We start from the raw sequence: 17,847 nt of genomic DNA on the forward strand, positions 1-17,847 counted from the left end.
CGTCAACAACATCTGGAACGCTAGCAACGCCAGCTGGATAGCTCTGATCTCCAGAACATTGATCAACCAAGATGCCTCCTCCGGAGACCAGATGCCCTGAGCCAAGCGACCGAGTCACTGAGCTCCCCAGCTGAGGAGACTGGCATCTGTGAGAAGTACTGTCCACTGGGGCTGAACCATACTCACTCCCTGCACCAGAGTGGAAGAATAGAGCCACCAACAGAGACTGCGACGAACCAACCCCCGAAGAGAAATGGGGGTGACCAACGCTACAGCAGAGCATACTGGGGCAACCACCGCTGCAGCAGAGCATACTGGGGCGACCACCGCTGCAGCAGAGCATACTGAAGTGGGCGCTTGTGAGCCTAGGCCCACCGAACCATGTCCGGGGAAGCCAGCATCAACCCCAAGACCTAGAGAAAATCCTGCACTCGAGGACACCTGGAAGCCATCAGAATCTGCGACTGCAATTTCACCACTCGGGCCTCCGGCAGGAAGACAAGAATCCCGAGGTACTCCAGGTGCGGAGACGGAGCCAACTGGCTCTCGGACAGGTTGACTACCCATCCCAGCGACTGCAGGAACTCCACAACCCGAGCCATAACTCGGGAACTCTCCTGAAAGGACTTTGCTCAGATCAAACAGTTGTCCATATAAGGGTGAACCAGAATGCCCTCTTTGTGCAAGGCCGCTGCCACAACCACCATAATCTTGGTGAGCGTCCATGGAGCTATAGCCAGACCAAAAGGAAGGGCACAAAACCGATAGTACCGACCCAAGATTGCAAAGCGAAGGAACCACTGATGGGAGGTGCAAATCAAAACATGCAGGTATGCTGCTGTCAGATCAAGAGAGGTCAGGAATTCCCCCGGCTGAACTGCCAGAATGACAGAACTCAGGGTGTCTCCATGCGAAAAGACGGAACACTGAGAGCCCTGTCGACCCCCTTCAAATCCAAGATGGGCCAAAAAGTCCCCTCTTTCTTGGGCACCATGAAGTAAATAGAATACAGGCCAGGGCAACACTCCTGAGGAGGCACTGGAATTACAGCTTTGAGCTTGAGCAGCCGTTGAACCGACTGGCGAAAGGCTCACATCGTCCATGCCACCTGGCAATGAGAAACAAGAAAGTGATCTGGCAAGATACCGGAAAACTCCAGAGCATAGCTGTCCTGAATCACCTCCAGGACTCACTGATCCGTCGTGATCTCGGCCCACCCCTGGTAAACATCCCATAACCGAGCACCCACCGGCACCAGGGGAGGTGCTGGCAAGGACTCATTGGGAGGGGCGGGCAGCGGGCAAACTGGTGGAGAAATCACATCCCGCCCCCGACGGGCCCCCTGAAAGACTGCATGTGCCCCGAGAAATGGCCCCGAGGAGACCCGGTGGCAGGAAAAGAAGCTGTCCCTCGACTAGGGCAATATCTGTGGAAATCATGCAAACATCCCCAAGCAACACCAACCCGCGCAGGCGGGTGTTTTTTTTTTTTCTTTTGGACTTGACCGACGCTCGCAACAGATCATACAAGGCATCTGAGAGATAAGAAGCACCTATCTCAATTTTGGCTATTTCCTGTTCCACCAAGGCCAGTCATCAGACTTACGGACAAAGACATGCTCGGCCCACCGAAAACAAGCCCGAGCTACCAGTCTGTCATACATTGCCGCCTGAACTGCTAGGGCAGGGATATCAAAATTCTACTTAAGAAGAGACTCCAACTTACACTCCTCTGAGTCCCTCAAAGCTGAGCCACCCTCAACTGGCACCGTATGCCGTTTTGCGATTGCTGAAACCACTGTGTCCACCACCGGCGACTTCTAATTATCCATATCCTCCTCTGGGATGGGATACAGGTGAGCAATAGAGCACGCAAAACTGCACAAGCAAACTTCCACTGCGCAAGCACAATATCCTGAATATCCTGATGCATAGGAAAAGAGTGGGAGGCTGAGCGGATCCACCGGAGGGGGTCCATCACACATGGGGCTCCTTTGCGTCTTCCTCAAAGCGCAACACTGAGGAAACCTGAAGAATAAGCTTCTAGAGCTCTTCCTGCTGAAAGATGCACACCATTGACGCATCCTCGCCAGCTGGTGGAACCGAAAAACCTCCGTCAGCAGCATCCGTCCCACCAAGAGGATCCTGGAGGTCCACCAAAGGGTCCAGGTCCTCATTAAGCGAAAACTGCTCCCCATACAAAAAAATCATCGCCCAAGAGACCCATGGCCGCTTGGATGAAAGAGGAGACGGGGACGAAACTGGTGCTGAAGGGGGCCGAACCGGAGTGGATGCAGCGGGAATCCCTTCCCCACTGAGAACCCCGGGACAGGAAGCAGGATCCCTGGCAGCCTGAAGATAAGCCTTGTACAAGGCTAAAACGAAATTAGGGGAAAATCCCCCCTAGCGGCCCAATGGGACTCACTGCCAAATCAGAGGACCCAGCAGAAACTTGCCCCTGTCTCTCCTATAAAGGGGGGAAGGTCACCTGAGGCTGCAGACAAAATGGAGGTGCATTGCGCCAAAAACGGAGCAAAGCTTGTCGAAAAAATTACCCCTGAGGCCTGTAGCGGCTGAGAAATCTGAATTGTCCCAGCCACTAAAGCAGGCAAGCCAGCAGCTGCAATAAGGGAGTCCCCAGCAACATCAGTGGTAAGGGAAACCTTATTTCCCTGACTGGTGGTGGCTGGGGGAATCCCTGTGTGGGTGGCGAGGGAAGCCCGGGCTTTCCAGCTTAGAGAGCTGCACGGGAACGGGGACGACGGGAATCCCGCGGGACCCGCGGGCATCCCGCGGGTTCCCCCTTTGGGTCACGGGGATCCCGTGGGGACGCCTCCGAGGGTCGCGGGGTTCCTGCAGGGCTGGATGTACTCAGTCGCGCGGCTCTTCTCCCTACCTTCTCTGCTTGCAGCAGAGCCGAACGGAAGTCTTCTCGACGTCAGCGCTGACGTCGGAGGGGAGGGAGGGCTTAAACAAAGCCCTCCCTCCCTCCGACGTCAGCGCTGACGTCGGGAAGACTTCCGTTTGGCTCTGTGCTGCAGGCAGTGCAGGTAAGGAGGAGAGTAGCCTCGCGGTTCGAGTGGCTACCAAGGGAGGGGGCGGTCCGCCCCGCCACACCCCGCCCCGGTTGCAGCACAGCCGGCCAGGTCCCCTTACTTTTGTGGCACTTCCCCGACCGACCGACAACAGCCCCGGTCCGACAATCCTCCCTGCCCTGTAGCCGCGAATCTAAATTATCTTCTTACAGCAGCTGTAATAAGGTAATTTAGATTCGTAGTTAAGGGCAGGGAGGTTTGTCGGACCGGGGCTGTTGTCAGTCGGTCGGGGAAGTGCCACAAAAGTAAGGGGACCTGGCCGGCTGTGCTGCACCCGGGGCGGTAGAGAAGGAGTGGGGAGAAGGACGCTGAAAGGCCATTGGGAAGACGGGAGGAGGGGGGGGAAGGACTCTGAAAGCACTTGAAGACAGAGGAGGGAGAAGGACGCTGAAAGCACATGAGGAATACAAAGGGGTGGAGAAGGACGCTGAAAGGCCATGGGAAGGGCGGGGGGGAAGGACTCTGAAAGCACTTGTGGAAGACAGAGGGGGGAGAAGGATGCTGAAAGCACATGGGGAAGACAAAGGGGTGGAGAAGGACGCTGAAAGGACATGGGGAAGACAAAGGGGTGGAGAAGGACGCTGAAAGGCCATGGGAAGGGCGGGGGGGGGGGGGAAGGACTCTGAAAGCACTTGTGGAAGACAGAGGGGGGAGAAGGATCCTGAAAGGCCATGGGGAAGACAAAGGGGTGGAGAAGGACGCTGAAAGGACATGGGGAAGACGGGGGGGAGAAGGACACTGAAAGCACATGTGGAAGACAGAGGGGGGAGAAGGACGCTGACAGGACATGGGGAAGATGGGGGGAGAAGGACGCTGAAAGGAAATGGGGAAGAGAGAGTAGGGAGAAGACGCTGGCAGAGAAGAAGACAGATGCCAGACTATGGGGGGAGCGGAGAGAAGAAGATGGGTGCCAGACCAATTTGGAAGGGGGAAGAAAGGGAGAGGCACAGTAACAGAGCAAATGGAAGATGCAGAAGGAAGAGAGACAGTGGATGGAAGGAATTGAATGAGAACATGAGGAAAGCAGAAACCAGGCAACAAAGGTAGGAAAAGAATTATATTTCTTTTTTTTTATTTTGCTTCAGGATAAAGTAGTATATTAGTTGTGTTGATAAAAATTTATAAACATTAGAGGCTCTGGTAGAAACCCATTTGCAAAGTATGTATTCTTCCCAATTAATATTTTCAAATTAATAAAGTCTTTTTGCTTATTTGTAAATGGGTTTCTACCAGTGCCTTTAATTCAGTAGCATAATTAAATGAAATAACTATTTCTGAAGTTTATATGGACGGGCGGGGACGGAGGGAATTCCTCACGGGGACGGGTGGGGACGGAGGGGATTCCTCGCGGGGACGGGTGGGGACGGATGGATTCCTCACGGGGACGGGTGGGACTTTGGCGGGGACGGGTGGGGACGGGTGGGATTTCTGTCCCCGCGCAACTCTCTATTCCAGCTGTCAGCTGTTGGCATGTGAGGCACTTGTGAAGGGGATCCCTGGACGCCGGCACCCAAAGTCGAAGAGGATTCCCCTTTGAGGCAGGCACAGGCTGGCCAATTCAACCTCGTGTCTGGAGCATGAACACTTTTTCCCTTTAAAAGTACTCATTGCACAATATGTGACCTAGCTAAAAGAAAAGTGCCGATTAACAATAAAAAATCAATTACAGACAACTGAAGGCTCCATTCAGACCAGCACTACCTCAGGATTTTTTTTTTCTTTTCTGTCAGAACAGACTCCACTGGTTCTCTAAGCCATATCCTTGCCGGTATCGGTGGCAAGACTTACAGCTGAGGTACCTCTAGAAAAATTTTGGAGGTGGAGGAAATGGGGGGAGGGACTCAACTCGTGACCTGTTGAGTGTGACACCCCCGAGGTCAGATGGACTTCCGATAGGGTATCCCTAAACTTAGTCCTGCACCAGACGGGGACAAGAAGTTTTGTAAACTGATGGAAGGCTTGGTAAACCAAGATTTAGCAACTGAGATTATATTGTATTCATGAAATGCTGAAGTATGAAGAATACTAGTGAGGACTGAATAAAAAATGATACCTTATTTTTGTTAAAAGTGAATAGATAGTGATACCTTATATGTGAGAATGTGTGCAGAATTAAAAACTAATAAACAACAGATGATAACAGAAAATGAGTTTGAAAAATATATAGGCAATAAGTATAGACGTGAGAATTTGATTGAGTTTGAAAAATATATAAGCAATAAGTATAGACGTGAGAATTTGATTGCTGTAAATGCAAGTACAAATACCAAGGGTGATGACTTTTTCATCTCTGTAAATTTATTAATTTACGGTATTATTTATTTAAAAATTTATATACCGCATATAACTATGTGGTTTCCATATCACATACATAAAATCTTGTTTCCATGCGATTTCCAGATTTAACATAGTACTGTCATTGTTCCAGTCTCCTCTGACCTCTCATTTTCTAAGTATATCCAACAAGCTGCTAAGACCTGTCACTTCTATCTATTCAATATCACCAAAATTTGCCTCTTCCTCTCTGAGCACACTACCCGGACCCTTGTCCAAACTCTTGTAAACTCACACTTAGATTACTGCAATCTTCTCCTAACTGGTATCCCTTAGTGTCACCTCTCCCCTTTGCAGTCTGTGTACCTAGACAAACTCAGCATACTTCATGACAACCAATCAAGTTTTCGTTCCGGGTTTAGCACGGAAACAGTTATTGCTTCATTGCTGGATTCTCTCCTGAATTTATTCAGACAGGGTTCTAGTGCTCTAATCCTTCAGTTAGACTTGAGTAGTGCCTTCGATTTAGTCAATCATGCTATCCTAATTGACTGCTTGGAGACAATTGAACTCTCTGGTAATGTATTAAAATGGTTCCAAGGTTTCTTGACTAAATGATCGTACCGAGTCTATAGCGATAATAATCAATCCTCCAGCTGGGTAAACCCATGCGGAGTCCCACAGGGTTCCCCCCTATCCCCCAATCTGTTCAACATTTACCTAGCCTCATTGGCGAATCTACTGCAAAAATTAAAAATCAAATTTTACATCTATGCCGATGACATCACCATAGTCCTTCCCCTAACAAGCCTGACTCCTGAGACGAAGAATCATCTAGCATCAACTTTAAAGCAAATTAAATCATGGATGACCGAGTTCAAACTGAAACTCAACTCGGAAAAAAACAAATTCTTCTTGGCGAGCCTGAATGACAAAATCAAGATACTTCAATTTCCCTGAACGGTCAGAACTTCCCTATTGTCGATTCCATAAAAATTCTGGGAGTGACACTGAACCGTTACCTCACTCTAGATATTCACACAGAGTTACTGATCAAAAAAGGCTTCGACACTATGGAAACTAAGAACCATCAGAAAGTACTTTGATGCAGCATCATTCCGCTTACTGGTGCAATCCTCCATTTTAAGCCTGCTCGACTATTGTAACATCATTTATCTGGGGTCCTTCGAGAAAACCATTCAAAGGCTCCGAATCATACAAGTTGCACTACTACTATGTCCTTTTCTTATAACTACTACTTTGATGAGGATCTTTTGGAGCAGTCTCTTCTTTACTATCATATCTGTTCCTACTGCATCATTGTGAACTAGGGAGCAAAGGGGTCCTTTCCTTTAACATATTTGTGGTCTTAATGCCATTTAAGCTGAAAAAGGGCAAAGAAACTAAAATACCTCCTTCAGTTTCATAGGGGGATTCTTTCCCTTCCTTCCATTCTTATCATGTTATGCCACACTTGGCAACACATTTCTACTGGTAAGCTACTAACATGTTTCAGTGTCTATAGTTAATTCTTTCCTAGCAGACCAACTCTGATATTGCCTTCCTTGCTTCCTTTGATGTTTATGATATTTTGATCAAGGATCATGTCTTGCAGCTGGATCAGACCAATATTTCCTAGATAGTTTTTGCTTTTTATTTTTGCATAAATTCCAGCTTGGCTATTTTGATGTTTATTTCAGCTTTTCTTCCTCAGAGGTTAATATTTCCTTTTCAAGAGAGAAGTTCTAGAAACCTTCTCAGGTCCATCTTAGCTTCAATATGTTGGCTGCTGTATTTCAACTTTCAGACTTTGTACCTTATCTTTTACTTCCAGCCTATCGAGGGATTCTTTGCTTCACCCGATTTGTTGTGGTCTGTATAGTCCTACCAGACCAGTCCAGAAACCCTCCCTTATGGTAACTGAATTTCTTTTTGTGTTTCCTTTCAGTCCATTCTGTGTATGACATATTTTCTTGTGAATATTGCAATGATGAACAAGTAATAAGAACATAAGCAGTGCCTCTGCCGGGTCAGACCAGAGGTCCATCCCGCCCAGCAGTCCGCCCCTGCGGCGGCCCAACAGGTCATGACCTGCCTTAATCACCAGAAGGGGCCCCCTTGCCCCCTAGGTTTCTCATCGAAGTCCTATCTTCCCATCAATGTCTTAACCCTCCGGCCTTGCACCTGCATGACCTGGTGAGCTGTCTATACTTATGCAACACCCCAGCACCTCCCTCAGTACCCCACGATCCCCTTTTCCCTCAGGAATCTGTCCAATCCCTGTTTGAATCCCTGTACTGTACTCTGCCGGATCACTTCCTCTGGGAGCGCATTCCATTTGTCCACGACCCTTTGGGTGAAGAAAAACTTCCTTGCATTTGATTTAAACATATCTCCCTTCAGTTTCTCTGAGTGTCCCCTCGTACCTGTCGTCCCTTTTAGTCTGAAGAACCTGTCCCTGTCCACCCTCTCTATGCCCCTAAGTATTTTTAAGGTCTCTATCATATCCCCCCTGAGCCTCCTCTTTTCCAGAGAGAAGAGCCCCAGTTTATCCAGCCTCTCAGCATATGGGCAGTTTTCCAGCCCTCTTACCAGTTTCGTTGCCCTCCTTTGGACTCTCTCAAGAACTGCCATGTCCTTCTTGAGGTGCGGCGACCAATATTGAACGCAGTATTCCAGATGTGGGCGCACCATCGCTCGATACAGCGGCATGATGACTTCCCGCGTCCTGGTTGATATGCCTCTCTTGATGATGCCCAGCATCCTGTTGGCTTTCTTCGAGGCTGCTGCACACTGTGCGGATGGTTTCATGGATGGATCCACTAGCACACCCAAGTCTCTCTCAAGTCCGGTGTCTTCCAGCAATCTCCCCCCCATTTTATACTCGAACAATGGGTTCTTTTTCCCTATGTGCATGACCTTGCATTTATCTACGTTAAAGCGCATTTGCCATTTGTTTGCCCAGTCCTCCAGCTTATCGAGGTCCCTTTGCAGTTCCTCACACTCCTCCCTGGTCCTAACTCTGGCGCAGAGCTTGGTATCGTCTGCAAATTTTATAACCTCACACTTTGCCTCCGTTTCCAGGTCATTGATAAATATGTTGAAGAGTAGCGGCCCCAGCACCGATCGCTGCGGCACACCGCTCATGACTCCCCGCCAGTCAGAATATTGGCCCTTTACTCCGACCCTCTGTAGTCTACCTGACAGCCAGTGCTTGATCCATCTGTGTACATCCCCGCCCACTCCGTGGTTCCACAGCTTCCTAAGCAGCCTTTCATGTGGCACCTTGTCAAAGGCCTTTTGAAAATCGAGGTAAATGATGTCTATGGGTTCCCCTTTGTCCACCTGACTGCTTATTCCCTCAAAGAAGTACAGAAGGTTTGTCAGGCACGACCTTCCCTTACAGAATCATTCATCTCCTGACAGTGGAAGCACTACATGTCAGTAGAGTCTATGCTTAACTGGTTGGTAGATGTGTTGGCTGATTATGGCATTTTACCTCATCTCTTCATTATGAAATGAGACGATGACTAAGCACCATTGCTTGGCCATTCATAATACTGAGCATTCAATGACTTCCAAATTCCTTTAAGGGAAAGGGAATGGGACTTGTAACTTGTATACCACATTTTTGTAGTTATATATATAACCACACTCAAAGCGGTTTACATACAGGTACTTCAAGCATTTTCCTCATCTGTTCCAGCAGACTCACAATCTATCTAATGTAAGAACATAAGAAGAATTGCCATACTGGGACAGATCGAAGGTCCATTAAGCCCAGTATCCTATTTCCAACAGTGGCCAACCCAGCCACTGTACCAACCCAGTGGCCAACCCAGCCAAGTACCTAGCTAGGTCCCAAGTAGTATCTTTTTTGAGATACAGTGACCAGAACTGCACACAGTATTCAAGATGTGCCGTGCCACAGAGTGATACAAGGGCATTATAACATTTTCATCTTTGCTTTCCATTCCTTTCCTGATAATTAATTGACTTGCCCATAGTCACAAGGGGCAGCGTGGGGTTTGAACCCACAACCTCAGGATGCTGAGACTATAGCTCTAACCACTATGCCACACTCTCCACACACAGAAATACTTTCTTCCACTTTTTCTGAACTGGTCTGGTATTATCAGGTAAGACATAATTTTTCCTTTCTCTAGGTTGCACATTCTCATTCTACAATGTCTGCCAGTAAAGGGACCACACTCAAAATCAGCATTTATCTATATTCCTGTTGCTTTCCTTGGTGCATGTGACAGGATTGCTTTCCTTGGTGCGTGTGACATGATTGCTTATCTGTGTAAGATACTAGCTATCAAATGCATTAATGACCTACATCTCTGATATTGTTATGGCAGCCTCTTAATTGGTGAATGGCAAGTTGGTTGGTAAATGGCAACCTCATCCTCATTCAACTATCTCTATTAAAACAACAGTGCCTCCTACTCCTTCTAAACACATAACTTGCCCCACAGTAAGAAAAGAGAGTGGGAAAGCAAATTTATTACAGCAGGTAGGGAAGGTGGTCAGAGACTGGGTGGGTTTGGAATTTTTTTCTCTGATGCTAAATTGTATGTTTCTGTGAAAGAGAAGCCTCTTAAAGATAAAATGCAACCATTGGAACTTCTCTTTTCTGTTCTATTTTAGAAATCGGTCACAGTCCCTGAAAGAAGAAAGGGGTGGGCATAACCTCAGCCATTCAACAATACTGATTACTGAAAACTAAAGGTCAGACTGAGAAAACACATGTATTAAGTTCCAGAGGCAAATGAAGCCTGTTGCCAGGCAGGGACTGTCACTGTGATGATTGTGCCAGATGGAGAGTTTATAAAACATATATAATCCCTTGATAATTGTCAGTGAAGCCCTGTGGTATTATAGCCCAGTTGAATGGAAAGAAAACTGTCAGACCCAAAAATACTTGCCTTCTGGAAAAATAACCCCCCCCCCCACGTACTAATTTGCCATATTTAATCATTAGGCTTAATTTAATTGTCTGGGATCCTTAAAGCTTCTGACATTCAGGATTTTTTTCTTCCCTCACCTAGCTCATCATGTTCCTCACTACCAATTAATTAGTTACCATTTGAAATACTTTACATTTTAAAACCAACTTATTTTCTGGCCTCTTCACTCTGCCCCTCCCCCAAGCTTATTGTACTGGAGAGCTGCTATTTTTACTTGAAATGCAGTGCCACCATATGCATTCTGTACAATATGTGAGTAAAATATAGTGTAAGGCTGGATGGGAATTTAGAGACTAGAACATCCATCAAATGGATGAATGGCAACTTTCCAATTCTTTTTTTCTTTCTCTCTCCCCCACATATTTAGGTCCTCTGCACACATGGGTTGCAGGATTGTCACCTCTTCTTGCTTGGTCTTATTTTTGGCATCCTCCAGCTTCTTCTTCTTGCTCTCTGGCATGAGGTCATCAAGCCAGCTCAGCTCCCGATTGGAAAAGCAGAAATCCATGACCTTACGCACAAAAACCAGTGCCAGAACCTGCAATAGGAAAAGGACACCACATTTGAAACAGAAGAAAATAAATATACTATTTCAAATAAAAAATATGATTGTTTTTGTACAGGAACCAGTACAACTCAGATGTGATGTACTCTGCATGGCATCTCTAAGGCCTTCCTGCCGGATAGTTCTAATTTTGTGGGGAAGTTATCAATGTGGACTACTATTAAGATGGGTTATTTTACTGTAAATCTCAGTTATTAGTAACTAGGTCTCATTGCATAAAATGGGACCTGTGTTAAAACAGCACAAGTTAGTTGCAAAAATGTAGAGCAAAAGCAAGGAAATAAACCCCATGTATAAATAACAGAGATAATGTGAGTGGGGATGGAACTATATACATCAACCAGAGATAAATTCCAATGAATAATTATTTATTAAAGAATGAATGATAAAAATCTATATCATACGTTCAGTCCAATTTATATTGTAGACCCAATGGTCTATATCAGTGTTTTTCAACCTTTTTATACCTGTGGACCGGCAGAAATAAAATAATTATTTTGTGGACCGGCAAACTACTAAGACTGAAATTTAAAAAACACATTTCCGTCCCGTCTCCGCAAGCTCGGTCCCCGCAAACATCTGATCCCATCCCAACAAGCCTCAGTTATGATTTTATATTGAACGTATTCCAGTACCTCCCCTCTTTTCCCCATCTTAATCCAGCAGATACCTTCCATCACCCTATTCCCTCCATTCCTTATTCAGCATCTTCTCCTTGTCTCCCTATTCCCCCTTCACCATGTCCAGCATATCCCCTTTGTCTCCCTACTCCCTCTACCCATGTCCAACATCTTACTTCTGTCTTCATACTCCACCCTCCTGTTCAGCATTTTCCATGTCTCTCTGCCCCCTGCAAGGTCAAGCATCTGTCTTTGTGTCCCTATTCTTCCAACTCCCACCTAGTTCCAATAACTATCCTCCCTCAAGGGGATCCACCATCTCCCTTCTGTCACACTAAACCCCCTCCCCCCCCCGGTCTACCATCCCCTTCCCACAACACATGGGAATCCAGCATCTCTTAATCCCTCCCTTGGCTGCTGGCCCCAGAGTGACTCCAGTGTCACAATGGCTGGTCTCACCATAACTGACACTAAATTGGAAGCAGCCTGGTTCTTAACAGTTCCTTTGCCCAGAACTCTGAACGAGGACAGAAGCCGCGGGACCTTTCCTCTTGCCTGCATTGCTATTTGCTATAAGCTCTGCCGGTCTCAATCCTGCCCCTCAAACACAGGAAGTCACTTCAGAGGGGGGTGGGATCAGGATTGGCAGAGCCTATAGCGATGCAGGCAAGAGGAAAAGTCCCGCAACTTCTGTTTTTCTTTTTGCTGTCTGCAGCCGATCCTAAGCCCTGGAAGGGAAAGGGGAAGAGATGCCGATGGGAAATTTAACAACGTTGATCTCGACGGCCCTCCGCGGACCAGCAGGAATTTTCTGCGGACCGGCACCAGTCTGCGGACCGGCGGTTGAAGAACAATGGTCTATATCACATGTTCAGTCCAATTGAGTTTGTACCTCTGGTCTTTTCATTGGAGGGATTATACGTGACTCACTTTGATCAACAATCATTGAAGTTATAAGAGTGCCATCTACTGAATGTCGCTTGTACTACTGAGGCAGACTCTAATGCCGAAACACAGACTGTGTTGGGTCTACAATACAAATTGGACTGAACATATGATACAACCCATTTTTGAAACCACTAGATCAGGGGTCCCCAAAGTCCCTCCTTGAGGGCCGAATCCAGACGGGTTTTCAGGATTTCCCCAATGAATATGCATGAGATCTATGCGCATGCACTGATTTCAATGCATATTCATTGGGGAAATCCTGAAAACCTGACTGGATTCGGCCCTCAAGGAGGGACTTTGGGGACCCCTGCATTAGATGTACAAATTTTTTAAACCTATTTGGACATCTTGGCCCTTAGGATGTCTAACTTTTTGGCCAATTTTGAATACCAAAACATTGAAATCAAGCTCATTTGGATGTGGGAGGAGCTAGCATCTTAATGGACTGGCCACACAGACATCACAACAGGGCAGTGACGCACCTTAGGGGGCACTGCTGTGAACTTCACATAAAGAGTGCCAGGTACATATTTTACCAGAACCCCCTTTTAGTGTATGGTGAGCTCTCCAAGACTCCAAACCACCACCTACTATACATACCTGGTGCCACCTATATGGCAGTACAGTAGGTTTTGGAGGGGGTTTAGGGGGCTCACACTTTCCACCATAAATATAGTGGTTAGAGTGGATTATGGGCCTGGGTCCTCCTCTCTATGGTTCACTAACCCACCCACCAGGCTGAGTGCCACTCTATTAGGCTTTCCCATACCAGGTGCTGCTGTTCTAGAGACAGGTATGTACTGTTTTATTTATATCTTTGGGGGGGTGGGGTCAATGACCACTGGAGTGGCATACTTTCATCTCTCTACTGGTCATTGGTCAGTCCGGGTACCTTTTTGGCCGTTATTTGCTTTTAAAACAGGTCTAATACCAATGTCTATTGACGCTCTGGACGTCTTGAAAAAGGTTTCAATATCCCTGAAGATGTCCAAACGCTAGGTCTGCCCAAATACTGAACAAAACACACCTCTTACATGCCACCTTAACATTTAGACGTCCTGGAGGGTGAATGTCCTGCAAAATGTCTAAAAACCTAGTTTCGAAAATCGGCACTTGGCTGTTTTGACGAATAAAACATCCAAGTGCTGGTTTAAGTTGTTTTTTGGGCGTCTGCATTTAAAAAAAAATGAGCCCCATACTGTGAAACAGCATGTGCATTAATCCACATATGGGAAGGGAGCACACTTGTCATGCACTATTATCTCCCTATGAAGAAGATTCATGTATAAAGAATTAAATGCCAGACCTTGCTGCTGCTCTCAGGCCCTGATTCTCCAAAAGTGCGTCCCTATTTTAGGCAGCTGTAGGCGTCCTACAGCTGTCTAATCAGCCAATCGGGATGCACGTTTTTTAAACAAATGCTCCCCAGGCAGGCCGCCTATATTGAAGGCGAGGCCCGCAAGACACCTAAGCTCGCCTAAGGGCCTTAGGCGAACCTAGGCGGCCCTATGCGTCTCCCTAGTAGAGGAAGAGACGCTTACAATGTAGGCCAACAAAATGCTGGTCTACATTGTAAGTAGACGCGGCCGCTATATTTATTGCGGCAAGGGATCTCTCTGCTGCTATAAGTATAGCAGGCCGCGGCCGCCTGTCCAATTGCTGGCAGGAGGGTGCCCAAACCCTCCTGCCAGAAGATGCCCCCCCCGACAATACCGACCGCCCCCACCGACACCACCGACCGCCCCCCCCCCCGACACTACCGATCGCTGGCAGGAGGGTTCCCAATCCCTCCTGCCGGAAGACGCACCCCCTCCGCACCCCACCCCCCCGCGCTAACAGCCCTCAAACCTCCCCCCAACCAAACTAATCTTTCCTTGTTGGCCCATCCTTCCGAAGCCTAAGGCCTGATTGGCCCAGGCTCTAGAAGCCTGGACCAATCAGGCCTTAGGCATAGCGGGTCCGCCCATCCCCATTTAATCTAAGGTCTGATTGGCCCAGGCTCTAGGCCTCACTTTTTCCCTAAACACAGGGAAACAGTTAAGTTTCCAGTATAATGAGGGGGGTTACAACCCCCCACTTTACTTAATACAGATCGCGGTGGCATTGTGGGGGGTTGTAACCCCCCTCATTATACTGGAAACTTAACTGTTTCCCTGTGTTTAGGGAAAAAGTGAGGCCTAGAGCCTGGGCCAATCAGACCTTAGATTTACATTTTAGAAAGTTCTCGGTTGCTCGCACCATGCATGCGCGAGTGCCTTTCCGCCCGACGTAGGCGCGCGGTCCCTCAGTTAAGAAGCTAAAAAGCCAACCCGGTTGGTGGGAGGGTTGTGAGAATATCTGCCTGCTGTCCCTGGATAACACCTGTTACGGTAAGTAACTGTGCTTTATCCCAGGACAAGCAGGCATATATTTTCACTGATGGGTGACCTCCAAGCTAACAGAATGAGATGGTGGGAAAGTTGGCAATTAGGACAATAAATTTTGTAATACAGATTGGCCGAAGTGCCCATCACTTCTGGAGAAAGACTCCAGACAGTAGTGAGAAGTGAAAGTATGTACTGAGGACCAGGAGGCAGCTTTGCAGATTTCCTCAATGGGAGTAGACCTGACGAAAGCAACAGAAGCTGCCATAGCTCGAACTTTGTGGGCTGTGACATGGCTTTCCAGTGACAATCCGGTCTGAGCATAGCAGAACGAGATGCAGGCGGCTAGCCAATTGGAAATCGTTTTCTTAGAAACAGAATGTCCCAACTTATTTGGATCAAATGAAAGGAAAAGTTGGGGAGAGGTTCTGTGCGGCTTTGTGCGATCCAGGTAGTAAGCCAAAGCTCGTTTACAGTCCAAAGTATGCAAAGCCCGTTCTCCAGGAAGAGAATGAGGTTTAGGAAAAAATACTGGTAGAACAATAGACTGATTGAGGTGAAAGTCAGAGACAACTATAGGAAGAAACTTTGGATGAGTACGGAGAACCACCTTATTATGATGAAAAACTGTAAAAGGTGGATCTGCAACCAGTGCATGTAACTCACTGACCCTCCTGGCAGAGGTGAGAGCAATGAGGAAGACCACTTTCCAGGTAAGAAATTTGAGATGAGCTGTAGCCATTGGTTCAAATGGAGGTTTCATCAAACTGGAAAGCACCACATTAAGGTCCCAGACTACAGGTGGAGGCTTGAGAGGTGGTTTCATATTGAAAAGCCCCTTCATGAATCTGGATACCAGAGGATGAGCAGTAAGAGGTTTCCCCTGCACTGGTTCATGATAAGTATTAATAGCACTGAGATGGACTCTAATGAATGTAGATTTAAAACCAGAGTCAGACAAAAAAAGAAGGTAATCCAACACCAATTCCACTGCCAAGGAAGTGGGATTATGATGATGAAGTAAACACCAAGAAGAAAACCGAGTCCACTTCTGTTGGTAACATTGTTGTGTGGCCGGTTTCCTGGAAGCATCAATGATTTGACGAACAGGCTGAGAGAGGAGCGTTTGAATAGAACTCAGCCCGAGAGAAACCAAGCTGTCAGGTGTAGAGAGTGCAGGTTGGGATGTAGAAGGGATTGCTGATTTTGAGTAAGCAGAGTAGGAAACACTGGAAGTAGTATGGGTTCTCTGGAACTGAGTTGCAGAAGAAGGGAAAACCAATGTTGCCTGGGTCATCGTGGAGCATTGAGAATATGGTGGCTGTTTCTCTCTTGAGCTTGAACAGAGTTCTTAACATGAGAGGAAGTGGAGGGAAGGCATATAGAAACCGGCCCGTCCAAGGAGAAAAGCATCCGCTGCCAGATGGAGAGGAGAGTAAAGTCTGGAACAAAACTGGGGCAACTGGTGGTTGTGAGGAGCTGCAAATAAGTCCACCTGTGGGGTGCCCCAGTGAGCAAATATGGACTGGAGAGTTACAGAGTAGAGAGTCAATTCGTGAGGTTGGAGAATTCTGCTAAGGTTGTCTGCTAGGGAATTCTTCTCACCTTGAATGTAGACAGTTTTCAGGAACAGATCGCGAGCTGTCGCCCAAGACCAAATCTTTTGAGCCTCCTGACACAACAGAAGAGAACCCGCGCCTCCCTGCTTGTTTATGTAGTACATGGCTACTTGATTGTCCTTGCAAAGGAGGAGGACTTGAGGGCAGAGGAGATGTTGAAATGCCTTGAGGGCATAAAACATCGCCCTGAGTTCCAGGAAATTGATGTGGAATTTCTTCTCTCTGGCAGTCCAAAGACCCTGAGTCTGCAGATTATCCATATGCGCCCCCAGGCATAAGGGGACGCTTCAGTGGTGATGATCTTGTGATGAGGTGGCAAGTGAAAAAGAAGACCTCTGGAAAGATTGGATGAGGTCATCCACCAACGAAGAGACTGCAGAAGAGATGATGTAACCCTCTGAGATGAAATATCCTTGATCAACCAGTTGTCCATGTAAGGAAAAACCTGGAGACTGTGTAAACGCAGAGAGACGGCCACCACAATCAGGCATTTCGTGAATACTCTGGGAGAAGATGCCAGACCGAAAGGAAGCACCTTGTACTGGTAATGACACTGATTTATCTGAAACTGAAGGTACTTCTGAGAGGCTGGATGCATGGGAATATGCGTGTAGGCTTCTTTGAGGTCTAGGGAACCTAGCCAATCGTTGAGATTGAGATGAGGATACAGGAGAGCCAATGACATCATCTTGAATTTTTCTCTGACCAAGAAGTTGTTTAGAGCTCTGAGATCCAAGATGGGTCTGAGTCCCCCCGTTTTCTTGGGGACTAAGAAGTAACGGGAGTAAAAACCTCTTCCCTGTTGATCGAGAGGAACTGTTTCGATAGAATTTAGCAGAAGAAGAGATTGCACCTCCTGGAGAAGAAGGGAGGACTGTGCAGGGTCCAAAACAGACTCTTTTGGAGGATATTCTGGAGGAAGAGTCTGAAAATGAGTGTAACCCTGATGAAATTTAGAGTTCTCAACATGAGAGGAAGTGGAGGGAAGGCATATAGAAACCGACCCGTCCAAGGAGAAAAGCATCCACTGCTAGATGGAGAGGAGAGTAAAGTCTGGAACAAAACTGGGGCAACTGGTGGTTGTGAGGAGCTGCAAATAAGTCCACTTGTGGGGTGCCCCAGTGAGCAAATATGGACTGGAGAGTTACAGAGTAGAGAGTCCATTCGTGAGGTTGGAGAATTCTGCTAAGGTTGTCTGCTAGAGAATTCTTCTCACCTTGAATGTAGACAGCTTTCAGGAACAGATCGCGAGCTGTCGCCCAAGACCAAATCTTTTGAGCCTCCTGACACAACAGAAGAGAACCCATGCCTCCCTGCTTGTTTATGTAGTACATGGCTACTTGATTGTCCGTGCAAAGGAGGAGGACTTGAGGGCAGAGGAGATGTTGAAA

At 47.3% G+C, this 17,847-nt stretch overlaps 1 protein-coding gene across 4 annotated transcripts in view; it reads right to left on the reverse strand.

Annotated features, from left to right (window-relative positions):
• SLC4A8 (solute carrier family 4 member 8) overlaps positions 1-17,847 on the reverse strand; it is a 536,451-nt gene that overhangs the window by 57,231 nt on the left and 461,373 nt on the right. For all 4 annotated transcript variants that reach the window (XM_033936812.1, XM_033936813.1, XM_033936815.1 and 1 more), the window contains one exon: positions 10,742-10,879. In XM_033936812.1, the coding sequence (XP_033792703.1) occupies positions 10,742-10,879 (138 nt within the window). The remainder of the gene's footprint in view (positions 1-10,741; positions 10,880-17,847) is intronic.

The sequence above is a fragment of the Geotrypetes seraphini genome, chromosome 3 (assembly GCF_902459505.1).
Source record: "Geotrypetes seraphini chromosome 3, aGeoSer1.1, whole genome shotgun sequence".
Classification (NCBI taxonomy): domain Eukaryota; kingdom Metazoa; phylum Chordata; class Amphibia; order Gymnophiona; family Dermophiidae; genus Geotrypetes; species Geotrypetes seraphini.